The sequence below is a fragment of the Oncorhynchus kisutch genome, linkage group LG4, assembly GCF_002021735.2.
Source record: "Oncorhynchus kisutch isolate 150728-3 linkage group LG4, Okis_V2, whole genome shotgun sequence".
NCBI lineage: Eukaryota > Metazoa > Chordata > Actinopteri > Salmoniformes > Salmonidae > Oncorhynchus > Oncorhynchus kisutch.
In genome coordinates, this window is record NC_034177.2 from 9,738,289 (window position 1) to 9,764,552 (window position 26,264).

The following is a 26,264-nucleotide window of genomic DNA, read 5'->3' on the forward strand; positions in this document are numbered from 1 at the left end:
GTCTCCGCTGACATCCATCTGTCAGGCTATCACTACTGTCTCCTCTGACATCCATCTGTCAGGCTATCACTACTGTCTCCGCTGACATCCATCTGTCAGGCTATCACTACTGTCTCCCCTGACATCCATCTGTCAGGCTATCACTACTCTCTCCCCTGACATCCATCTGTCAGGCTATCACTACTCTCTCCCCTGACATCCATCTGTCAGGCTATCACTACTGTCTCCCCTGACATCCATCTGTCAGGCTATTACTACTGTCTCCCCTGACATCCATCTGTCAGGCTATTACTACTGTCTCCCCTGACATCCATCTGTCAGGCTATCACTACTGTCTCCCCTGACATCCATCTGTCAGGCTATCACTACTGTCTCCCCTGACATCCATCTGTCAGGCTATCACTACTGTCTCCCCTGACATCCATCTGTCAGGCTATCACTACTGTCTCCTCTGACATCCATCTGTCAGGCTATTACTACTGTCTCCTCTGACATCCATCTGTCAGGCTATCACTACTGTCTCCTCTGACATCCATCTGTCAGGCTATCACTACTGTCTCCTCTGACATCCATCTGTCAGGCTATTACTACTGTCTCCTCTGACATCCATCTGTCAGGCTATCACTACTGTCTCCTCTGACATCCATCTGTCAGGCTATTACTACGGTCTCCGCTGACATCCATCTGTCAGGCTATTACTACTGTCTCCTCTGACATCCATCTGTCAGGCTATCACTACTGTCTCCTCTGACATCCATCTGTCAGGCTATCACTACTGTCTCCGCTGACATCCATCTGTCAGGCTATCACTACTGACTCCTCTGACATCCATCTGTCAGGCTATTACTACTGCCTCCTCTGACATCCATCTGTCAGGCTATCACTACTGTCTCCGCTGACATCCATCTGTCAGGCTATCACTACTGTCTCCCCTGACATCCATCTGTCAGGCTATTACTACTGTCTCCTCTGACATCCATCTGTCAGGCTATCACTACTGTCTCCTCTGACATCCATCTGTCAGGCTATCACTACTGTCTCCGCTGACATCCATCTGTCAGGCTATCCACTACTGTCTCCCCTGACATCCATCTGTCAGGCTATCACTACTGTCTCCGCTGACATCCATCTGTCAGGCTATCACTACTGTCTCCCCTGACATCCATCTGTCAGGCTATCTACTACTGTCTCCTCTGACATCCATCTGTCAGGCTATCACTACTGTCTCCCCTGACATTCATCTGTCAGGCTATCACTACTGTCTCCGCTGACATCCATCTGTCAGGCTATCACTACTGTATCCCCTGACATCCATCTGTCAGGCTATCACTTCTGCCTCCTCTGACATCCATCTGTCAGGCTATCACTACTGTCTCCCCTGACATCCATCTGTCAGGCTATCACTACTGTCTCCGCTGACATCCATCTGTCAGGCTATCACTACTGACTCCTCTGACATCCATCTGTCAGGCTATCACTACTGTCTCCCCTGACATCCATCTGTCAGGCTATCACTACTGTCTCCTCTGACATCCATCTGTCAGGCTATCACTACTGCCTCCTCTGACATCCATCTGTCAGGCTATCACTACTGTCTCGCCTGACATCCATCTGTCAGGCTATCACTACTGTCTCCTCTGACATCCATCTGTCAGGCTATCACTACTGTCTCCCCCGACATCCATCTGTCAGGCTATCCACTACTGTCTCCCCTGACATCCATCTGTCAGGCTATCACTACTGTCTCCTCTGACATCCATCTGTCAGGCTATCACTACTGTCTCCGCTGACATCTATCTGTCAGGCTATCACTACTCTCTCCCCTGACATCCATCTGTCAGGCTATCACTACTGTCTCCCCTGACATCCATCTGTCAGGCTATCACTACTGTCTCCACTGACATCTATCTGTCAGATATCACTATTCCTCCCTTTTGCTCTCACACTCTCTGACAGTCTTTCCTTTCTCTCACTTCCTCAGTCTCTCTTTCTCGCTCCCTCCTTGTCCCTCTTTCTCTCTCTCTCTCTCTCTCTCCCCCGTCTCTCTCTTTCTCTCCCTCGCTCTCTCAATCCATTTCAGCTTGTAGTTTTTGCCGAAGAATAAGTCCCGGTTAGAGGAAATCAATAGGGAGTCTGGCGTGACAAGCGTATTCTTCTGGACACCGTGTTAAATGAGGTAATCCTGGACAGAGGACAGATCGATGGAGCAAGCTGACAGATGGATCGAAGGAGGAGGAGGGATACGGGTGGGGGGAGTGAATTGGAGGGTGGCCACCCACATCGGTGAAGACTGGATATCTTGAGAAAATGTCTTAATTTGAATCTCCGCTAAAGGATAGTCAATTATAGTGGTGTCTTAATCTCAGTAGTCCACCGGGAGGGAAGGAAGATGATCTCTGAATTAGATTTTGGAAGGTGAGGCTGAAGAGAAGACACAGCACTCCAAAGCAATACTCAAACATTCCCTAGTCCCTAACATTGTCTCCTTTCCTTCGGTGAACATTGATAATTGAACCAAGTGGATAAGCTTCAACTTGACTATTTATACCTTTAAAGTGATTTCAGTAGAGGAGGCTACATCCTAAACTGCGCCAAAATATTCCCTAGTCTCCAGCCTTGTCTCCTTTCCTTGATTACAAGTCCCTCTCTCCCCCACTCTCTCCCCTCTCTCTTCACTCTTTCTCTCTCTCTACTCTCTCTCTTCCCTTTCTCTCTCTCTCTTCTCCTCATCTGCCTCTCTCTCTTCCTTCGGTCATCTCTGATTACAGGTCCTTTCATTGCTTGAGGGGAGTTTACGCGTTCGGCCCATAATTAACACAGTCTAGAACCACTGCTGCTGCCGCTCCAGTTCACCCTTCACAGACACTCCTTACTGTAGCATGGGGCGGAGGGCTAGGCCAGGTTCAGACCAACATGAGCCCTCCTTACTGTAGCATGGGGCGGAGGGCTAGGCCAGGTTCAGACCAACATGAGCCCTCCTTACTGTAGCATGGGGCTGAGGGCTAGGCCAGGTTCAGACCAACATGAGCCCTCCTTACTGTAGCATGGGGCTGAGGGCTAGGCCAGGTTCAGACCAACATGAGCCCTCCTTACTGTAGCATGGGGCTGAGGGCTAGGCCAGGTTCAGACCAACATGAGCCCTCCTTACTGTGTGTGTGGGAGTAGCATGGGGCTGAGGGCTAGGCCAGGTTCAGACCAACATGAGCCCTCCTTACTGTAGCATGGGGCTGAGGGCTAGGCCAGGTTCAGACCAACATGAGCCCTCCTTACTGTGTGTGTGGGAGTAGCATGGGGCTGAGGGCTAGGCCAGGTTCAGACCAACATGAGCCCTCCTTACTGTAGCATGGGGCTGAGGGCTAGGCCAGGTTCAGACCAACATGAGCCCTCCTTACTGTGTGTGTGGGAGTAGCATGGGGCTGAGGGCTAGGCCAGGTTCAGACCAACATGAGCCCTCCTTACTGTAGCATGGGGCTGAGGGCTAGGCCAGGTTCAGACCAACATGAGCCCTCCTTACTGTGTGTGTGGGAGTAGCATGGGGCTGAGGGCTAGGCCAGGTTCAGACCAACATGAGCCCTCCTTACTGTAGCATGGGGCTGAGGGCTAGGCCAGGTTCAGACCAACATGAGCCCTCCTTACTGTGTGTGTGGGAGTAGCATGGGGCTGAGGGCTAGGCCAGGTTCAGACCAACATGAGCCCTCCTTACTAGCCGCCATGCTGGCTCAAGCAGCAATCCAACACGTGCGCCAGTCCCAGGTAGGCCAGTGTTCTGCAGTACAGTTAACTCTACATTTGGACACAAAATGGCCGCTGTCTATACTATACAATGGGCCTTGGTGCTTAGACAGACCACGGGTGATCATACTATCATAGAAATGGTTGTGGTACTATGTACATCCTTCAAAAAACCTAGGTATTGGGTTAATGGATAAAAAGACCTTACGCTGTATGCCCCTAATAACCCTTATACAACGTATATAAAACGTTTATACAGCGTTTCGATAAAGAGGATATTCGTCAGGTGAAAACTCTCACGTGATCTAAACATTGGCTAGGGCTAGTAACTGGAAGGTTGCAAGTTCAAAACCCCCGAGCTGACAAGGTGCAAATCTGTCGTTCTGCCCCTGAACAGGCAGTTAACTCACTGTTCCTTGGCCGTCATTGAAAATAAGAATTTGTTCTTAACTGACTTGCCTGGATAAATAAAGGTGAGAAAAAAAACCTGTGACCTTCTCCAAACCCATCCCTCGGGTGTTCACCAAAACAGTGGCAGGGTGCCTGCTTTGTAGTTGTTTGAACAGCGGATTGCCCCTTTAAACGTGGTATAAAGAGCAATCATACTATCGCCCGCATGACACCTACCCCATCAGCACTGTATAGTCATGTGATGGAGGAAAATGGCTGCAATCAGCTTGGCTTCCTCCAGCCTCACTGATGATACAGGTGAAAGGTTAAATGGAACACGTGATAGGCATAAACAGTAGGAGCCATTCTAAGAGGCAGAGCGACACGAATAGAAATAGAATGAGTCATCTCTAAGGACAGCAGTCACACACACACACACACACACACACACACACACATGGACCTACACATTGATGGACGCACGCACGTACAAACACACACATACTCACCCTGGCATCGGTGACTTTGAACTCTCTGAGGATGTACTGGGGCATGTTGTACTCAGCCATGGGGTCCACCACAAAGTACTGGTACCTGGCCGAACGCTCAGCGGGCCAGTACTGATGACACTTTTCCTGTGGACACAGAGAGAGAGAGAGTGAGACACCCAGATATGGGGTGAGGGGGTGAGGACTGGACAGGAGAGAGGGAGAAGAGAGGAGAGGAGAGAGACATGAGAGAGGGAGACAGGAGAGGGAGAAGAGAGGAGAGGAGGGAGAGAGGAGAGGAGGGAGACAGGAGAGGGGGAAGAGGGGAGAGAAGGGAGACAGGAAAGAGAGACAGGATTGGAAGGAAACAGGAGAGGAGAGAGAGAGAGAGAGAGAGAGAGAGAGACTCCCTACCCTGCCCATCTCTCGGAGTTTGGTGAGCATGACTACAATAGTGGAGTTGTTCTCCCACATCATCCTCCAGAAGTCCTCTGTGGTCTCTGCCAACGGGCCCTGCGTTGCGATGTAGGCCTTCTGTTGCCTGGTAACACAAACACACAATCAGGTCAGACATGTAGCAGGGGGAGTCCGCTCCCTAATCAGTTTCATCAAACCATTGAAACAGGTTTATTGCAATTTTGATATTGTCACACTTGCTGTTCGCTCACTCATGCTCTCACTCACTCACTCACTCACTCACTCACTCACTCACTCACTCACTCACTCACTCTAACACCTCTCCACTTACACACACTTCCAACTCACACCCACCCATTCCACCTACCTGTATCCGTCGATGAAGCTGGCGTTAATGTAGTCTGAGCCCTCGAGGCCCCTGATTGGCTGCAGGCAGACGCGGGTGGTCTCGTAGGGCATGATGTTCACCAGACGGTTCTTGAACTTGTTGCAGGGCAGGTTGGCACTGATAAACCTGGACGTATGGGCCTTGGAGTTGGCTAGGCGCTGTAGAGAGAGTGGATGGAGGGAGGGCGGGAGAGAGGGGAATGGGGTGGAGAGAGAGAGGGAGGGGTGTAAAGGAAGGATTGAGAGTGGGAAGTAAGGGGTAAGGAGAAGGGGTGGGAGACAGAGGGATGGATGGAGGGGAATGGAGTGACATTGAGAAGGATAGAAAGTGAGAGAAGGAGAGATGATAGAAGTAGAGAGAGATGAAGAACTGCAGAGTAGTAAAGATCTGAGCTGATCGCTAAAGCACCTTCAAAATGCAGACATATCTAATTGATGAATGTATTCCTAATATATGACTGGATGGAGAAATCAAAGAGCATAGCCGTTATTCTATTCCCCATTTTCTTTTCATTGCCCTGCACTTTGCAGTGTGTCTTGTGTGAGCTGCTCTGAGGTAAGGTACTATGATTTCAGGCACTACATTAACAAGCTACCATCAAACTGAAACTCTAAAGAAGGCTTTCCATAAGGCAGTAAACCAGAAAGCTCTCTCCCTGCAAAAAGTAAAAGTGGGTCACTGGAGTCTTTGATAATGACACGCGCACACGCACCCGCACTCTCTCCTCCCTCCCCCCTCTCTTTCCCCTCTCCTGTCTCCCTCTCTCCTGTCTCCCTCCTCTCCTCTCTTCTCTCTCTCCTGTCTCCCTCTCGCCTGTCTCCCTCTCTTCTGTCTCCCTCTCTCCTGTCTCCCTCTCTCCTGTCTCCCTCTCTCCTGTCTCCCTCTCTCCTGTCTCCCTCTCTCCTGTCTCCCTCTCTCCTGTCTCCCTCTCTCCTGTCTCCCTCTCTCCTGTCTCCCTCTCTTCTGTCTCCCTCTCTTCTGTCTCCCAAGATGGCGTAGCAGTAAGTCGTCCTGTCGTGTCGTGTCCCTGTATATTTCGTTTATTTTTCGTTTTTTTTACATATTTTTCGTTTTTTACATAGCTATCCCTTTAAAAACATTTTGCTAAACCTAAGCTTCCAAATACGCTGGATCTTCACAACTAGCTATCTAGCTAAACCACAACCCCGGATGATTACCCCTGGCTAGCGTTTCCACCCACTTAGCTTGAAGCTAGCCCGGCCTGCGCTACCACCGTAGCATACTCCTGAGCTACAATACCCGGGCCCACGACCGGTCTATCGATGTCACCGCATGAAGAGGAATAAACAGACTCACCCCATCGCGACGTCCCCCAAAGGCTAACTCTCTAGCCCTCGCTATCTCCCTGCTTGCTAATTCGGCCTGCTAACTGCTAGCTTGTCCAGCTCCGGTCCGCTAACTGCTACCTTGTCTAGCCCGGGCCTACAAACTGTTAGCTTGTTAGCACAGGCCTGCTAACCACCTGAATCGCCGCGTCCCAAACGCCCACCGGACCCATATTTACTTTCTATCTCTTTTGACTTTTAATTTGTTTATACCTTCCGGAAACCTGCCTCACCCAATGTGATACGGAATCGCTATTATTTTTTATTTATTTTTAGAACACACTCAAGAACCTCCAGAAGTTAACCAGCTAACTAGCTACAAGCTATTTAGTCATTGTTAGTTTTTTTTTACCTGGATAACACTCGCCAGTCCAGCTTCCCTGCCCCATCCACCGCTGCCCCCTGGACACTGATCTCTTGGCTACATAGCTGATGCACGCTGGACTGTCCATTAATCACGGTACTCCATTCTGCTTGTTTGTTTTCTGTTGGCCCTGTTGCCTAGTCTACGCCATTTTACCTGCTGTTGTTGTGCTAGCTGATTAGCTGTTGTCTCACCTACTGTTTTAGCTAGCTTTCCCAATTCAACACCTGTGATTACTGTATGCCTCGCTGTATGTCTCTCTCAAATGTCAATATGCCTTGTATACTGTTGTTCAGGTTAGTTATCATTGTTTTAGTTCACAATGGAGCCCCTAGTTCCACTCTTCATACCCCTGATAACTCCTTTGTCCCACCTCCCACACATGCAGTGACCTCACCCATTACTACCAGCATGTCCAGAGATACAACCTCTCTCATCATCACCCAGTGCCTGGGCTTACCTCCGCTGTACCCGCACCCCACCATACCCCTGTCTGCGCATTATGCCCTGAATATATTCTACCATGTCCAGAAACCTGCTCCTCTTATTCTCTGTCCCCAATGCTCTAGGCGACCAGTTTTGATAGCCTTTAGCCGCACCCTCATACTACTCCTTCTCTGTTCCGCGGGTGATGTGGAGGTAAACCCAGGCCCTGCATGTCCCCAGGCACCCTCATTTGTTGACTTCTGTGATCGAAAAAGCCTTGGTTTCATGCATGTCAACATCAGAAGCCTCCTCCCTAAGTTTGTCTTACTCACTGCTTTAGCACACTCTGCTAACCCTGATGTCCTTGCTCTGTCTGAATCCTGGCTCAGGAAGGCCACCAAAAATTCAGAGATTTCCATACCCAACTATAACATCTTCCGTCAAGATAGAACTGCCAAAGGGGGAGGAGTTGCAGTTTACTGCAGAGATAGCCTGCAAAGTAATGTCATACTTTCCAGGTCCATACCCAAACAGTTCGAACTACTAATTTTGAAAATTACTCTCTCCAGAAATAAGTCTCTCACGGTTGCCGCCTGCTACCGACCCCCCTCAGCTCCCAGCTGTGCCCTGGACACCATTTGTGAATTGATCGCCCCCCATCTAGCTTCAGAGTTTGTTCTGTTAGGTGACCTAAACTGGGATATGCTTAACACCCCGCCAGTCCTACAATCTAAGCTAGATGCCCTCAATCTCACACAAATCATCAAGGAACCCACCAGGTACAACCCTAACTCTGTAAACAAGGGCACCCTCATAGACATCATCCTGACCAACTGGCCCTCCAAATACACCTCCGCTGTCTTCAACCAGGATCTCAGCGATCACTGCCTCATTGCCTGTATCCGCTACGGAGCCGCAGTCAAACGACCACCCCTCATCACTGTCAAACGCTCCCTAAAACACTTCTGTGAGCAGGCCTTTCTAATCGACCTGGCCCGGGTATCCTGGAAGGACATTGACCTCATCCCGTCAGTTGAGGATGCCTGGTCATTCTTTAAAAGTAACTTCCTCACCATTTTAGATAAGAATGCTCCGTTCAAAAAATGCAGAACTAAGAACAGATACAGCCCTTGGTTCACCCCAGACCTGACTGCCCTCGACCAGCACAAAAACATCCTGTGGCGGACTGCAATAGCATCGAATAGTCCCCGTGATATGCAACTGTTCAGGGAAGTCCGGAACCAATACACGCAGTCAGTCAGGAAAGCTAAGGCCAGCTTCTTCAGGCAGAAGTTTGCATCCTGTAGCTCAAACTCCAAAAAGTTCTGGGACACTGTGAAGTCCATGGAGAACAAGCGCACCTCCTCCCAGCTGCCCACTGCACTGAGGCTAGGTAACACGGTCACCACTGATAAATCCATGATTATCGAAAACTTCAATAAGCATTTCTCAACGGCTGGCCATGCCTTCCGCCTGGCTACTTCAACCTCGGCCAACAGCTCCGCCCCCCCCGCAGCTCCTCGCCCAAGCCTCTCCAGGTTCTCCTTTACCCAAATCCAAATAGCAGATGTTCTGAAAGAGCTGCAAAACCTGGACCCGTACAAATCAGCTGTGCTTGACAATCTGGACCCTCTATTTCTGAAACTATCTGCCACCATTGTCGCAACCCCTATTACCAGCCTGTTCAACCTCTCTTTCATCTCGTCTGAGATCCCCAAGGATTGGAAAGCTGCCGCAGTCATCCCCCTCTTCAAAGGGGGAGACACCCTGGACCCAAACTGTTACAGACCTATATCCATCCTGCCCTGCCTATCTCGAATCCCACCGTACCTTCTCCGCTGTGCAATCTGGTTTCCGAGCCGGTCACGGGTGCACCTCAGCCACACTCAAGGTACTAAACGATATCATAACCGCCATCGATAAAAGACAGTACTGTGCAGCCGTCTTCATCGACCTTGCCAAGGCTTTCGACTCTGTCAATCACCATATTCTTATCGGCAGACTCAGTAGCCTCGGTTTTTCGGATGACTGCCTTGCCTGGTTCACCAATTACTTTGCAGACAGAGTTCAGTGCGTCAAATCGGAGGGCATGCTGTCCGGTCCTCTGGCAGTCTCTATGGGGGTGCCACAGGGTTCAATTCTCGGGCCGACTCTTTTCTCTGTGTATATCAATGATGTTGCTCTTGCTGCGGGCGATTCCCTGATCCACCTCTACGCAGACGACACCATTCTATATACTTTCGGCCCGTCTTTGGACACTGTGCTATCTAACCTCCAAACAAGCTTCAATGCCATACAACACTCCTTCCGTGGCCTCCAACTGCTCTTAAACGCTAGTAAAACCAAATGCATGCTTTTCAACCGGTCGCTGCCTGCACCTGCATGCCCGACTAGCATCACCACCCTGGATGGTTCCGACCTAGAATATGTGGACGTCTATAAGTACCTAGGTGTCTGGCTAGACTGCAAACTCTCCTTCCAGACTCATATCAAACATCTCCAATCGAAAATCAAATCAAGAGTCGGCTTTCTATTCCGCAACAAAGCCTCCTTCACTCAAGCCGCCAAGCTTACCCTAGTAAAACTGACTATCCTACCGATCCTCGACTTCGGCGATGTCATCTACAAAATGGCTTCCAACACTCTACTCAGCAAACTGGATGCAGTCTATCACAGTGCCATCCGTTTCGTCACTAAAGCACCTTATACCACCCACCACTGCGACTTGTATGCTCTAGTCGGCTGGCCCTCGCTACATATTCGTCGCCAGACCCACTGGCTCCAGGTCATCTACAAGTCTATGCTAGGTAAAGCTCCGCCTTATCTCAGCTCACTGGTCACGATGGCAACACCCATCCGTAGCACGCGCTCCAGCAGGTGTATCTCACTGATCATCCCTAAAGCCAACACCTCATTTGGCCGCCTTTCGTTCCAGTACTCTGCTGCCTGTGACTGGAACGAATTGCAAAAATCGCTGAAGTTGGAGACTTTTATCTCCCTCACCAACTTCAAACATCAGCTATCTGAGCAGCTAACCGATCGCTGCAGCTGTACATAGTCTATTGGTAAATAGCCCACCCTTTTCACCTACCTCATCCCCATACTGTTTTTATTTATTTACTTTTCTGCTCTTCTGCACACCAATATCTCTACCTGTACATGACCATCTGATCATTTATCACTCCAGTGTTAATCTGCAAAATTGTAATTATTTGCCTACCTCCTCATGCCTTTTGCACACATTGTATATAGACCCCCCCTTTGTTTTCTAATGTGTTATTGACTTGTTAATTGTTTACTCCATGTGTAACTCTTTGTTGTATGCTCACACTGCTATGCTTTATCTTGGCCAGGTCGCAGTTGCAAATGAGAACTTGTTCTCAACTAGCCTACCTGGTTAAATAAAGGTGAAATAAAAAAATAAAATTCTGTCTCCCTCTCTTCTGTCTCCCTCTCTTCTGTCTCCCTCCTCTCCTCCCTTCTCTCTCTCCTGTCTCCCTCTCTCCTGTCTCCCTCTCTCCTGTCTCCCTCCTCTTCTCTCACTTTCCTGTCTCCCTCCTCTCCTCTCTTCTCTCTCTCCTGTCTCCCTCTCTCCTGTCTCCCTCCTCTTCTCTCGCTCTCCTGTCTCCCTCCTCTTCTCTCGCTCTCCTGTCTCCCTCCTCTTCTCTCGCTCTCCTGTCTCCCTCTCTCCTGTCTCCCTCTCTCCTGTCTCCCTCTCTCCTGTCTCCCTCTCTCCTGTCTCCCTCTCTTCTGTCTCCCTCTCTTCTGTCTCCCTCCTCTCCTCTCTTCTCTCTCTCCTGTCTCCCTCTCTCCTGTCTCCCTCTCTCCTGTCTCCCTCTCTCCTGTCTCCCTCTCTCCTGTCTGTCTCCTCTCTCCTGTCTCCCTCTCTCCTGTCTCCCTCTCTCCTGTCTCCCTCTCTCCTGTCTCCCTCTCTCCTGTCTCCCTCTCTCCTGTCTCCCTCTCTCCTGTCTCCCTCTCTTCTGTCTCCCTCTCTTCTGTCTCCCTCTCTTCTGTCTCCCTCTCTTCTGTCTCCCTCTCTCCTGTCTCCCTCTCTCCTGTCTCCCTCTCTTCTGTCTCCCTCTCTCCTGTCTCCCTCTCTCCTGTCTCCCTCCTCTCTTGTCTCCCTCTCTCCTGTCTCCCTCTCTCCTGTCTCCCTCTCCCCTGTCTCCCCTCTCTCCTGTCTCCTTCCTCTCCTCTCTTCTCCCTCTCCCCTGTCTCCCTCTCTCCTGTCTCCCTCTCTCCTGTCTCCCTCTCTCCTGTCTCCCTCCTCTTCTCCCACTCTCCTGTCTCCCTCCTCTTCTCTCACTCTCCTGTCTCCCTCCTCTCCCCTCTCTCCTGTCTCCCTCTTCTCCTCTCTTCTCTCACTCTCCTGTCTCCCTCCTCTCCCCTCTCTCCTGTCTCCCTCCTCTCCTCTCTTCTCTCTCTCCTGTCTCCCTCCTCTCCTTTCTTCTCTCTCTCCTGTCTCCCTCCTCTCCTCTCTTCCCTCTCTCCTGTCTCCCTCCTCTCCCCTGTCTCTCTCCTCTCTTCTCTCTCTCCTGTCTCCCTCCTCTCCTCTCTTCCATCTCTCCTGTCTCCCTCATCTCCCCTCTCTCCTGTCTCCCTCCTCTCCTCTCTTCCCTCTCTCCTGTCTCCCTCCTCTCCCCTCTCTCCTGTCTCTCTCCTCTCCTCTCTTCTCTCTCTCCTGTCTCCCTCCTCTCCTCTCTTCCCTCTCTCCTGTCTCCCTCCTCTTCTCTCACTCTCCTGTCTCCCTCCTCTCCCCTCTCTCCTGTCTCCCTCTTCTCTCTTCTCTCACTCTCCTGTCTCCCTCCTCTCCCCTTTCTCCTGTCTCCCTCCTCTCCTCTCTTCTCTCTCTCCTGTCTCCCTCCTCTCCTCTCTTCCCTCTCTCCTGTCTCCCTCCTCTCCTCTCTTCCCTCTCTCCTGTCTCCCTCCTCTCCCCTCTCTCCTGTCTCTCTCCTCTCCTCTCTTCTCTCTCTCCTGTCTCCCTCCTCTCCTCTCTTCCCTCTCTCCTGTCTCCCTCCTCTTCTCTCACTCTCCTGTCTCCCTCCTCTCCCCTCTCTCCTGTCTCCCTCTTCTCCTCTCTTCTCTCACTCTCCTGTCTCCCTCCTCTCCCCTTTCTCCTGTCTCCCTCCTCTCCTCTCTTCTCTCTCTCCTGTCTCCCTCCTCTCCTCTCTTCCCTCTCTCCTGTCTCCCTCCTCTCCTCTCTTCCCTCTCTCCTGTCTCCCTCCTCTCCTCTCTTCCCTCTCTCCTGTCTCCCTCCTCTCCTCTCTTCTCTCTCTCCTGTCTCCCTCCTCTCCTGTCTCCTTCCTCTCCTATCTTCTCTCTCTCCTGTCTCCCTCTCTCCTGTCTCCCTCTCTCCTGTCTCCCTCTCTCCTGTCTCCCTCTCTCCTGTCTCCCTCCTCTCCTCTCTTCCCTCTCTCCTGTCTCCCTCCTCTCCTCTCTCTCTCTCCTGTCTTCCTCCTCTCCTCTCTTCCCTCTCTCCTGTCTCCCTCCTCTCCTCTCTTCTCTCTCTCCTGTCTCCCTCCTCTCCTGTCTCCCTCCTCCCCTCTCTTCCCTCTCTCCGGTCTCCCTCCTCTCCTCTCTTCCCTCTCTCCTGTCCTCCCTTTGATCCCTGTTTCATAGAGGCACTCGGAAGGGCATGAGACGGGCTGGCAAGTCTAAAGACGCCCAGAGCTGCTGCTACACCAAACATGGTTTGGAAACAACCCAATCTGGCAACAGATCCTCCTTTTCCCCTTCTCCCCTAAGGGCAGACATGCACCTAGGAAAGCTCTAGTCATAGAAACAACCTTAGCTGCCATGTTTTCTCCACTGTCGTGGCCCTTTCCACAAGGAGTTCAGAATGATACTGTACTTGTGATGATGCCTACAACTGGCCGAGTGGACATGATGCTGAACATGATTTGCACTTTTGGGACTATTCAATTGGTTCCATTGGGCCAGGCAAGCTTAGTCGAGCATAGCTAGCGACTGTGAAAGAAAAAATAACAAATACTATTTGAACTCAGTTCTGGTGTGGGCAGTAGTTAGTAAACAATGACAAAGATCACTATGGTTTACTGATCTCCAGCCTATAGGAAGGTTCAACTTCCAACAGGACAACGACCCTAAGCACACAGCCAAGACAACGCAAGTGTGGCTTCAGGACAAGTCTCTGAATGTCCTTAAGTGGCCCGGCCAGAGCACGGACTTGAACCCGATCAAACAAATCTGGAGAGACTATGGCTGTGGTGGTCGCAAAATTTCATCAGCCGGTGATTGTCAAGCAAATAACTCACGGTAATTAACATAAACACATTTAGCATCTCCTGGCTTCCACACATAGTCTACAAGCCACTGATGCAGACCTTGAAACGTTTTAAAAACTGTTATAAATCCATGTAATATAGCCTACACCATCACATTTATATATTTTAAACAGAAGCACAACATTTTTATTTTATTTTAATTTATTTGATTTAATCTTTATTTAACCTTTATTCAACCAGATACAGTGCCTTGTGAAAGTATTCGGCCCCCTTGAACTTTGCGACCTTTTGCCACATTTCAGGCTTCAAACAAAGATATAAAACTGTATTTTTTTGTGAAGAATCAACAACAAGTGGGACACAATCATGAAGTGGAACGACATTTATTGGATATTTCAAACTTTTTTAACAAATCAAAAACTGAAAAATTGGGCGTGCAAAATTATTCAGCCCCCTTAAGTTAATACTTTGTAGCGCCACCTTTTGCTGCGATTACAGCTGTAAGTCGCTTGGGGTATGTCTCTACCAGTTTTGCACATCGAGAGACTGACATTTTTCCCCATTCCTCCTTGCAAAACAGCTCGAGCTCAGTGAGGTTGGATGGAGAGCATTTGTGTACAGCAGTTTTCAGTTCTTTCCACAGATTCTCGATTGGATTCAGGTCTGGACTTTGACTTGGCCATTCTAACACCTGGATATGTTTATTTTTGAACCATTCCATTGTACATTTTGCTTTATGTTTTGGATCATTGTCTTGTTGGAAGACAAATCTCCATCCCAGTCTCAGGTCTTTTGCAGACTCCATCAGGTTTTCTTCCAGAATGGTCCTGTATTTGGCTCCATCCATCTTCCCATCAATTTTAACCATCTTCCCTGTCCCTGCTGAAGAAAAGCAGGCCCAAACCATGATGCTGCCACCACCATGTTTGACAGTGGGGATGGTGTGTTCAGGGTGATGGGCTGTGTTGCTTTTACGCCAAACATAACGTTTTGCATTGTTGCCAAAAAGTTCAATTTTGGTTTCATCTGACCAGAGCACCTTCTTCCACATGTTTGGTGTGTCTCCCAGGTGGCTTGTGGCAAACTTTAAACGACACTTTTTATTGATATCTTTAAGAAATGGCTTTCTTCTTGCCACTCTTCCATAAAGGCCAGATTTGTGCAATATACGACTGATTGTTGTCCTATGGACAGAGTCTCCCACCTCAGCTGTAGATCTCTGCAGTTCATCCAGAGTGATCATGGGCCTCTTGGCTGCATCTCTGATCAGTCTTGTCCTTGTATGAGCTGAAAGTTTAGAGGGACGGCCAGGTCTTGGTAGATTTGCAGTGGTCTGATACTCCTTCCATTTCAATATTATCGCTTGCACAGTGCTCCTTGGGATGTTTAAAGCTTGGGAAATATTTTTGTATCCAAATCCGGCTTTAAACTTCTTCACAACAGTATCTCGGACCTGCCTGGCGTGTTCCTTGTTCTTCATGATGCTCTCTGCGCTTTTAACGGACCTCTGAGAATATCACAGTGCAGGTGCATTTATACGGAGACTTGATTACACACAGGTGGATTGTATTTATCATCATTAGTCATTTAGGTCAACATTGGATCATTCAGAGATCCTCACTGAACTTCTGGAGAGAGTTAGCTGCACTGAAAGTAAAGGGGCTGAATAATTTTGCACGCCCAATTTTTCAGTTTTTGATTTGTTAAAAAAGTTTGAAATATCCAATAAATGTCGTTCCACTTCATGATTGTGTCCCACTTGTTGATTCTTCACAAAAAATACAGTTTTATATCTTTATGTTTGAAGCCTGAAATGTGGCAAAAGGTCGCAAAGTTCAAGGGGGCCGAATACTTTCACAAGGCACTGTAGGCCAATTGAGAACAAGTTCTCATTTACAACTGCAACCTGGCAATAACATACTCTGAGTTGTCCTTATGTTAGGTCCTGATCTGGCTATGCCAAATGGCTTTGGGCTACACTAGTTCATTTAGCAGACAAGATTTGCTTAGTATTCTGTGGCATTATTTTCTATAATGAAGAATACAAGTGAACAAAGCTGAATTAAATAGAAAGGATATTTTCTCCAAACGATTTGAGGGAGTGTCCAAATGCAGGTATTCTGTGATTAACGGTTAACAAAGAACCAAGTCCTCTGCTTAAATGAGAGTTATTTATGTAACTTTAGTTGTGATACAAACGTTGGGCTATATGTTTTGTTTGTATGTTTTGATTGTTAAAACATTCATACGGTCTAAGGCTGCATGATGGGACTCTAATGATGACTTGAAAAAAGCTCTGCTTTGTTTTTTTTGCGCAGGCTGCACACACTTCATCAGTCTCTCATTCACAATTTGAATTTGAAAGCACTTGATAATGCCTAGATTTTCCCAGCTGCATCCCCTTTGTGTGGATGTAATGTCCCCCCAAGAAATCCATGCTTTTTGCAGTCGGTGGCCTTTGTGCCCTTGGGCTGAATATAATAATTATAATTCCCTTCTCCTGGCTGCGTACCGAAGCACCTCTCACTCACATGGCTCTCTGTCACATGATCGGGTCTTTCTCACAGGCTACAAGTGAAGACAGACACATCGGGCACGCAACTGCGCGGGTCTTAATCCAATTCCAAAGTGCATATTGGAAAAACTGTCATTTACTTTTTGTCAGCCAACAAGATGAACAGCAAAAGCACTAGCCTATGTAAATCTACTATCCCCTATAGTACAAAAGTTGACATATTCTATTCTGTGCTAGAAAGTAATATTCCAAACATAGTCAGGGCCAGTTGTGAGATGCGATAGATCCCAAATTAATACAACCACAAGTATCAAAAAAACTGTTTTAAGCAATGAGCCTGATGCAACAGATCAGAAGGTTTGGCTTAAAATGTTGATATTAGGCTATTTCTTCACATTATATGTACAACAATGCGCACATGGCAGTAGGCTATAAGCACAAATGTTTAAAAAAACAACACCATTCTCAAATATGACTGCAAATGCAGTACATGCATATGCATTACAAAAATACATCCACAGTATGCACTTAAATAGCAAATGGAGGATTTTTCCCTGCTTCATTTTCATGCAAGCCAGGTAGACTATACTCCTGTTATAAAGAGAAGCAATGTGCTTAATATTAGAAAAGTTGAGAAATAAATATAGTAGGCCTAGCTTATAGGAAGCTGATCGGATCCTCCTCTTTTTAGTAGAGGCCATCACACAATTGCATAGCCTAAAGAAATGTTGCGCAACATGAGCTCATGGGCTCTTTTGAAGTGTTTGATTTTCAAAAACATTTGCATTGATGTCAGAGTGATTAGAGGAACAATAGAGGGCTGAGTACCAGGCAGTTAGCAAGTTTGGGAGGCTACTAATGACCATCAGCAGCATCAGAGCTTGGAGAAGCCTAATTACCATGACTAAACAGTCACGTGGAATTTGACTGCCGTCATGACTCGTGACCGCCGGTGTGGAGGTAATAAGGTCACCGTAACAGCCCTGGTCGGGTATATTACAAATGATTTTGGGGCGAGATAGGGGGAGTGTACATGTGTAATTCAAGGTAAAGTGTGTTGTTGTACGGGGGGGGGGGACATTAAAGTTTAGATTGGATCGTTGGTGTTTGGCCAGACTCCATGCCCAATCCTTCGTTTAGAGTCTATGCACTGATCACAAAGTAGTTCTATCTGGAACCTATTGTTTGAAATCCTTCAGAAATGCATTCGCAGCATTAGACAAAGAGCACTGCTTAACTATTCCATTTCTATCTCTTCAATAGACAACGGTATTGAGTGGTATGAGCAAACAGGTGAATGGTTGAAATGAAAGCTCACTTGAACGCGGTATAATAAGTTGTCTATTCAAATGTTTTATTCATTGTGATGGGGTTAGGATTTGCCCATTTTAATGAACAGGTACAAAATAAATATGTCAATATATATTTTCAAGACCATTTCAATTTAATTGTTAGTGATACCTCTGGCTCAAAGATATCATGAATGTGACAGATCATTGAGAGAAACTGGAGATAAAACCTCTATTCTGTGTCTCAACATGATTCATGGTTTCATATTGGAAGGCATATACCTTATATTTCAAGCTTTCTTCTATCATGAACATAAACCTCCATTTTGTGCCTTTCCCCACCCTCCCTTTTCTCTGGTTCACTGCGGCCTACGTACCTACATGTCTATGGCCTACCTTAAACTCTGGCTCAGCTCCACTCCATTTTGTGTCTTCACCACCCTCCCCATATTCAGTTTCCCTATACCCCACCTGCATCCCCATTACCTACCTTAAACTCTGGCTCAGCTCCACTCCATTTTGTGTCTTCACCACCCTCCCCATATTCAGTTTCCCTATACCCCACCTGCATCCCCATTACCTACCTTAAACTCCAGTTCCATGCCGGTGACGTGCTCGCCCGTCTCCACCTGGGCCAGCTTCTGGATGTAGGAGAACAGGCTCCTGGCCGCCACCTCCGTGTTGCCGCACGCCACCGCCTCCAGCAACGCGTCGTGGTTAAAGCTGTACTGGTCCTCCGTCTGCACCATGTAGTTCCGCTGCGATCGCATCAGGGTCACGTGGCCGTAGATGTCCACTGTTTTCTCATGCTTGATGCGCTCCAGCATGGCATCGATCACAATGAAACAGCCTGTCCGCCCCACGCCCGCACTGGGGGAGGAGAAAGACAGAGAGACAGGGGGGGAGATTATTTTTTATTTTACCTTTATTTAACCAGGTTGGCCAGTTGAGAACAAGTTCTCACTCACAACTGCGACCTGGCCAAGATAAAGCAAACGTACAGTCAATATCACAATAGAAAACAGTGTGTGCTAATGGTGTGAGGAGGTAAGGCAATAAATAGGCCATAGTAGCGAAGTAATTACAATTTAGCAAATTAACACTGGAGTGATAGATGTGCAGATGATGATGTGCAAGTATAAATATTGGTGTGCAAAAGAGCAAAACATTTATAAAAACAATATGGGGATGAGGTAGGTAGATTGGGTGGGCTATTTACAGATGGGATGTGCACAGCTGCAGTGATCGCTAAACTAGGGATTGAGGATTAGGGATTGCTCTTAAAAAAATCATAAAAAAGACCGATTTAAATGTGATCTGCGATGAAATTGTGATTCCCCTTTATTGTGTAATGTTTGCCTGATCCAGTCAAACTAACATTCAATCCATTAGAAGGTGCTCTTACCATGAGCAAATAAAGTTGGAATATGAATTTGAGAGAGAAGGAAGGAGGGAGGCAAGGGGTCAGGGAGGAAAAGGGGAAGAAGAGAGGGAAGATAAAAGAACAAAGACAGGGTTGAAGAGAGGAGGAGATGATTATAAGGGGCAATATGAGAGAGAGACAGAGAGAGAGAGAGAGAGAGAGACAGAGAGAGAGAGAGATAGCGAGGGAGAGATAGCGAGGGAGAGATAGCGAGGGAGAGATAGCGAGGGAGAGAGAAAGAGAGAGAGAGAGAGAAAGAGAGAGAGAAAGAGAGAGAGAGAGAGAGAGAGAGAGAGAGAGAGAGAGAGAGAGAGAGAGAGAGAGAGAGAGAGAGAGAGAGAGAGAGAGAGAGAGAGAGACAATATGAGAGAGAGAGAGAGAAAGGGTAAGGGTAACAGAGACAGAGACAGAGAGTGAGAGGAAGGGTGTGTGTGTGTGTGTGTGTATTAGTGACTCCTGCAGTCTCGCTTTAAAACACTGGATAGCTGTGACCTTTACTTTACTCACCACTACTACTGTTCTACCAGCACTGTCTGGCTGGATATATTCATTGAACCGTGTACACACACAGAAATACCTTATTTACGCAAGTATTCACACCTTTTGCTATGAGACATGAAATTGAGCTCAGGTGCATCCTGTTTCCATTAATCATCCTTGAGATGTTTCTACAACTTGATTGGAGTCCACCTGTGGTAAATTCAATTGATTGGACATGATTTGGAAAGGCACACGCCTGTCTATATAAGGTCCCACAGTTGACAGTGCATGTTAGAACAAAAACCAAGCCACGAGGTGGAAGGAATTGTCCGTAGAGCTCCAAGACAGGATTGTGTCGAGGCACAGATCTCTGGAACGGTACCAAAAAATGTCTGCAGGATTGTAGGTCCCCAAGAACACAGTGACCTCCATCATTCTTAAATGGAAGAAGTTTATAACCACCAAGACTTCCTAGAGCTGGGCGCCCAGCCAAACTGAGCAATCAGGGGAGAAGGGCCTTGGTCAGGGAGGTGACCAAGAACCCGATGGTCACTCTGACTGAGCTCCAAAGTTCCTCTGTGGAGATGGGAGAATCTTCCAGAAGGACAACCATTTCTTCCCCACTCTACCAATCAGGCCTTTTTGGTAGAGTGGCCAGACGAAAGCCACTCCTCAGTAAAAGGCACATGACAGCCCGCTTGTAGTTTAACAAAAGGCAACTAAAGGACTCAGACCATGAGAAACAAGATTCTCTGGTCTGATGAAACCAAGATTGAACTCATTGGCCTGAATGCCAAGCGTCACGTCTGGAGGAAATCTGGCACCATCCCTACGGTGAAGCATGGTGGTGGCAGCATCGTGCTGTGGGGATGTTTTTCAGTAGCAGGGACTGGGAGACCAGTCAGGATCGAGGGAAAGATGAACGGTGCTAAGTACAGAGAGATCCTTGATGAAAACCTGCTCCAGAACGCTCAGAACCACACACTGCGGCGAAGGTTCACCTTCCAACAGGACAACGACCCTAAGCAGACCGCCAAGACAACGCAGGAGTGGCTTTGGGACAAGTCTCTGAATGTTCTTGAGAGGCCCAGCCAGAGCCCAGACTTGAACCCAAACAAACATCTCTGGAGAGACCTGAAAATAGCTGTGCAGCGACGTTCCCCATCCAACTTGAAAGAGCTTTAGAGGATCTGCAGAGAGAAATGTCCGAAACTACCCAAATACAGGTGTGCCAAGCTTGTAGCCTCATACCCAAGAAGAATTATTCAACAAAGTACTGAGTAAAGGGTCTGAATACTTATGTAAATGTGATATTTCAGTTTTTATTTGTAATAAATGTATAAAAAATGATAAAAACCTGTTTTTGCTTTGTTATTATGGGGTATTGTGTGTAGATTGATGAGGGGAAAACAAATGTAATCATTTTTGAGATAAGGCTGTAACGTAACAAAATGTGGAAAAAGTCAAGGGGTCTGACTACTTCCAGAATGCCCTATATAGCAGGAGTACTCAACTCTGACCCTACGAGGTCAGGATCACGCTGGTTTTCTGGTCTACCTGATAATGAATTGCACCCACCTGGTGTGCCAGGTCTAAATGTGTCCCTAATTAGAAGAGAACAATGAAAACAAGCAGTGGACCTGGCTTCCATGTCCAGATTTGAGTTTGAGAGATCTATAACAAGGATTTTGTGATCTAAGAGAATAAGTAAATGTTGTTTTTTATTTAAAAAAAAAAGTATTTTCAAGTGCTGGGTCCATGGTTCATTGGAACAAAGAGAGGATAACTCAACACACCTGCTTCAACTAACCAGAGTCCTTAATTAAACACGAGTTGAAAAAGATTAAACCAAGGCAGAGTCCTTATTGAACACTAGTTGAATAGGATTAAACCAAAGCAGAGTCCTTATTGAACACTAGTTGAATAGGATTAAACCAAGGCAGAGTCCTTATTGAATACTAGTTGAATAGTATTAAATCAAAGCAGAGTCCTTATTGAACACTAGTTGAATAGTATTAAATCAAAGCAGAGTCCTTATTGAACACTAGTTGAATAGGATTAAACCAAGGCAGAGTCCTTATTGAACACTAGTTGAATAGGATTAAACCAAAGCAGAGTCCTTATTGAACACTAGTTGAATAGGATTAAACCAAAGCAGAGTCCGTATTGAACACAGGTTGAAAAAGATTAAACCAAAGCCTGCACCAAACAGTGAGTGGTAGAAGTATGGTTTTCATATACATCTGTGAAATCCACTAGTTGTAGCTGTGTTATGTGCCGTACTACCAACCTGCAGTGGGCGATGATGGGGCCTGCGTCTGGGGGGTTACAGGTCTTGACCCGGCGGAGGAAGGCCAGGAAGGGGGTGGGGTACTCAGGGACCCCGTGGTCGGGCCACGCAGTGAACTGGAACTGACGGACCTCCCGCTTCTCACTGGAGCCATTCTGGAGATGAGAGAGACAGGGATGGGGTTTAGAACCACATGGAGTGTGTGTGTGCAAGAGAGAGACAGGATGTGTGTGTGTTAGCTACTTTCTTAGACATTCTTAAAGTATGCTGCATCTATTAACCCCAAAATCAGTTCCCCTGTCTGTGTGCCAACCACAATATACAGAGCGACAATAACAAAGCTGACACATGAGAATACATTTTTCCAACAAAAAAAATTAAGATGAAAAAACACCTCACATGAGCTTTAATGCTGAATAAATAAATCTGGTAATTAAAAGCACACTTTTCTATTCATTTATTTAGAATCCCGGACCATTACACTGGTTTTGTATTTTCTGCAATGGATGTTCTTCTTTCTTCGCTGGGAAGTATAATAGATTTTTAAAGAAGGGTTCTGTGTCACTACAGGATATGCATACATATGGATATGGGGCGGCAGGGTAGCCTAGTGGTTAGAGCATTGGACTATTAACTGAAAGGTTGCAAGTTTGAATCCCCGAGCTGACAAGGTACAAATCTGTCATTCTGCCCCTGAACAGGCAGTTAACCCACTGTTCCTAGGCCGTCATTGAAAATAACTCTTAACTGACTTGCCTAGTTAAAAATACGTGTGTGTTTGTGTGACAGATTCCCTACATACAAACTACTGCCGCCTAAGTTCGGACACATCTGACAAAATTGGTTTCCTTTGCTGGAAAACAGAACTATGGGAAGCCATACTAATGCAGAAATAAGGAGAGAGAGAGATGTGTGTTTGAACAGAGGGAGGTTAAGAAAGAGATGGAATAGCAGTGGGAAGAGAGGGAAGAAAAAGGGGTAGAGAGAAGAGAGGGAAGAAAAAGGGGAAGAGAGAAGAGAGGGAAGAAAAAGGGGTAGAGAGAAGAGAGGGAAGAAAAAGGGGTAGAGAGAAGAGGGGGAAGAAAAAGGGGAAGAGAGAAGAGAGGGAAGAAAAAGGGGTAGAGAGAAGAGAGGGAAGAAAAAGGGGAAGAGAGAAGAGGGAAGAAAAAGGGGAAGAGAGAAGAGAGGGAAGAAAAAGGGGTAGAGAGAAGAGAGGGAAGAAAAAGGGGAAGAGAGAAGAGAGGGAAGAAAAAGGGGAAGAGAGAAGAGAGGGAAGAAAAAGGGGTAGAGAGAAGAGAGGGAAGAAAAAGGGGTAGAGAGAAGAGAGGGAAGAAAAAGGGGAAGAGAGAAGAGAGGGAAGAAAAAGGGGAAGAGAGAAGAGGGGGAAGAAAAAGGGGTAGAGAGAAGAGAGGGAAGAAAAAGGGGAAGAGAGAAGAGGGAAGAAAAAGGGGTAGAGAGAAGAGAGGGAAGAAAAAGGGGAAGAGAGAAGAGGGAAGAAAAAGGGGAAGAGAGAAGAGGGAAGAAAAAGGGGAAGAGAGAAGAGAGGGAAGAAAAAGGGGAAGAGAGAAGAGAGGGAAGAAAAAGGGTAGAGAGAGAGGGAAGAAAAGGGGTAGAGAGAAGAGAGGGAAGAAAAAGGGGTAGAGAGAAGAGAGGGAAGAAAAAGGGGAAGAGAGAAGAAAGGGAAGAAAAAGGGGAAGAGAGAAGAGAGGGAAGAAAAAGGGGAAGAGAGAAGAGGGAAGAAAAAGGGGTAGAGAGAAGAGAGGGAAGAAAAAGGGGAAGAGAGAAGAGAGGGAAGAAAAAGGGGTAGAGAGAAGAGAGGGAAGAAAAAGGGGTAGATAGAAGAGAGGGAAGAAAAAGGGGTAGAGAGAAGAGAGGGGAGAAAAAGGGGAAGAGGGAAGAAAAGGGGGAAGAGAGAAGAGAGGGAAGAAAAAGGGGTAGATAGAAGAGAGGGAAGAAAAAGGGGTAGAGAGAAGAGAGGGGAGAAAAAGGGGAAGAGAGAAGAGAGGGAAGAAAAGGGGGAAGAGAGAAGAGAGGGAAGAAAAAGGGGTAGAGAGAAGAGAGGGAAGAAAAAGGGGAAGAGAGAAGAGGGAAGAAAAAGGGGAAGAGAGAAGAGGGGGAAGAGAGAAGAGGGGAAGAGAGAAGAGGGGAAGAAAAGGGGTAGAGAGAAGAGGGGGAAGAAAAGGGGAAGAGAGAAGAGGGGGAAGAAAAAGGGAAGAGAGAAGAGAGGGAAGAAAAAGGGGAAGAGAGAAGAGAGGGAAGAAAAAGGGGAAGAGAGGGAGAAAAAGGGGAAGAGAGGGAAGAAGGGGAAGAGAGAAGAGGGAAGAAAAAGGGAGAGAGAAGAGAGGGAAGAAAAAGGGTAGAGAGAAGAGAGGGAAGAAAAAGGGGTAAGAGTAGAGAGAAGAGGGAAGAAAAAGGGGAAGAGAGAAGAGAGGGAAGAAAAGGGGTAGAGAGAAGAGGGAAGAAAAAGGGGAAGAGAGAAGAGAGGGAAGAAAACGGGAAGAGAGAAGAGAGGGAAGAAAAAGGGGAAGAGAGAAGAGAGGGAAGAAAAAGGGGAAGAGAGAAGAGAGGGAAGAAAAGGGGTAGAGAGAAGAGAGGGAAGAAAAAGGGTAGAGAGAAGAGAGGGAAGAAAAAGGGGTAGAGAGAAGAGAGGGAAGAAAAAGGGGGTAGAGAGAAGAGAGGGAAGAAAAAGGGGTAGAGAGAAGAGAGGGAAGAAAAAGGGGTAGAGAGAAGAGAGGGAAGAAAAAGGGGAAGAGAGAAGAGAGGGAAGAAAAAGGGGTAGAGAGAGCAGGGTGGTGAAGTATAGAAAATAATGTAGAGGGACGGGTTGACAGGATGCTGTACACCAACAGATGTACACAACAACAAGCCCAAAAAGCTGCAAACTGTGAATACTAACCAGCCCAAAAGGACCAGTGCTACTAACTAGCCTATCTGTTAAAGAGACATTTCCTTGGAAGCGTCTGACCCTTAGATCTCCACTCCCCCTTCCCTCTCCTCTCTCCGAAACACCCATGTCTCGTTTTCTAGCTATACACTTGTATGTTGGCTTGGCTGCCAAGTGTTTGGGGCAGCTGGGATATGAGCAGCCTGACAATTATGCATGTAGCATTTTCTTCCGCTCACTTAGCTAAGTGCTTGGCAGACGGACATTAAAAGATGATGGAGGGTGAACGAGAGAGGAAGAGGGGAGAGGTCTGGAAAGAAGGGGAGGATGTAAATAGTTTCAAGGGAGAAAGAGAGAGAGAGAAAGAGAGAGAGAGATGAGAGAGAATGATTATGAAAGAAAGAGATGAGAGAGAGAGAGATGAGAGAGAGAAAGAAAGATGAAGAGAGAGAGATGACAGAGGAGAGAGAAAGAAAGATGAAGAGAAAGATGCCTAAGTAAACAATTTCCCTCTCCTTCCCCACCATTCAGTTGTTTATTTGCCTGTTGGATGCAGGAAGTTGTGTTGGCTCAGAGAAACACACTGTTTGTGAGTTTGAGTAGGGGAGCCAATACAATACATGAATACAGACAGACAGACTGACAGATTCCTGAAGGGCTTGCTATCCCCAGGGCCCACCAGGCAAGACCAGCATATATCAGCTCATATTGCATTCAGACAGGTTCTTATTCCTCTCACATTACTTCCACAGTGGCTTCTCCTCAGATGGCCTCACAAAAACATACAAACAAAGCCTCTGCTGAAACAATTGGATGGGTGAAGGAAACATAGGGAGTATTCCACCAAGCCTATGCAAGAAGGCAAGTTGAAGACATTGCCATATTGTTTTAAGCTATCTGATCACACAGGAGTGCCTAAGAAGTCAACCTGGACTCAGGGGTAGACGTAACATAGTAAATGTAAAAACCTAACACTCCAATTAGATTGATAAGTTACATTTCGTATGGTATGTCTTAATTTTTGGATGTCCATCATTCATTCAAATATGTGATGAAATACCATTTGCATGATATGTTATGAATTGCAATTTGTGCAATATGTTACGAATTAGTAAAACGTATGATATGTTAGCAATGTTTTGGCTAATGTTAGCTAGATGGCTTTCGCTAACATTAGCTAGGTGGCTAATGTTAGCTTTGCTAGAGGTTAGAGTAAAGGTTAGAGTTAGGATTTAGGTTAAAGAGTTAAGGTTAAGGTTAGGTTAAGGTTAGAAGCACGAGATTGAACTTCACTCAACTTTCTAGATTTTACCCCATTAGTTCAGGGCAGCAGGTAGCCTAGTGGTTAGAGCGTTGGACTAGTAACCAAAAGGTTGCAAGATTGAATCCCCGAGCTGACAAGGTACAAATCTGTCGTTCTTCCCCTGAACGAGGCAGTTAACCCACTGTTCCTAGGCTGTCATTGAAAATAAGAATTTGTTCTTAACTGACTTGCCTAGTTAAATAAAGGTAAACAAACACTATCAGTGTTTTATTTTGAGACAGGTCTGAATAATCTAAGTAGCCAATAAGCAGAGGGTAGAATAA

The 26,264-nt window shown here is 47.0% G+C and overlaps 1 protein-coding gene across 1 annotated transcript in view; it reads right to left on the reverse strand.

The window, feature by feature from the left end:
- The window catches only part of LOC109881252 (receptor-type tyrosine-protein phosphatase S), a 418,713-nt gene that overhangs the window by 13,625 nt on the left and 378,824 nt on the right, over window positions 1–26,264 (reverse strand). Inside the window, exons 22-26 of the mRNA XM_031822228.1 lie at window positions 21,794–21,948; window positions 18,185–18,470; window positions 5,395–5,573; window positions 5,025–5,151; window positions 4,632–4,757 (exon numbers count right to left, since the gene is read on the reverse strand). Coding sequence (XP_031678088.1) covers window positions 4,632–4,757; window positions 5,025–5,151; window positions 5,395–5,573; window positions 18,185–18,470; window positions 21,794–21,948 — 873 coding nt within the window. The remainder of the gene's footprint in view (window positions 1–4,631; window positions 4,758–5,024; window positions 5,152–5,394; window positions 5,574–18,184; window positions 18,471–21,793; window positions 21,949–26,264) is intronic.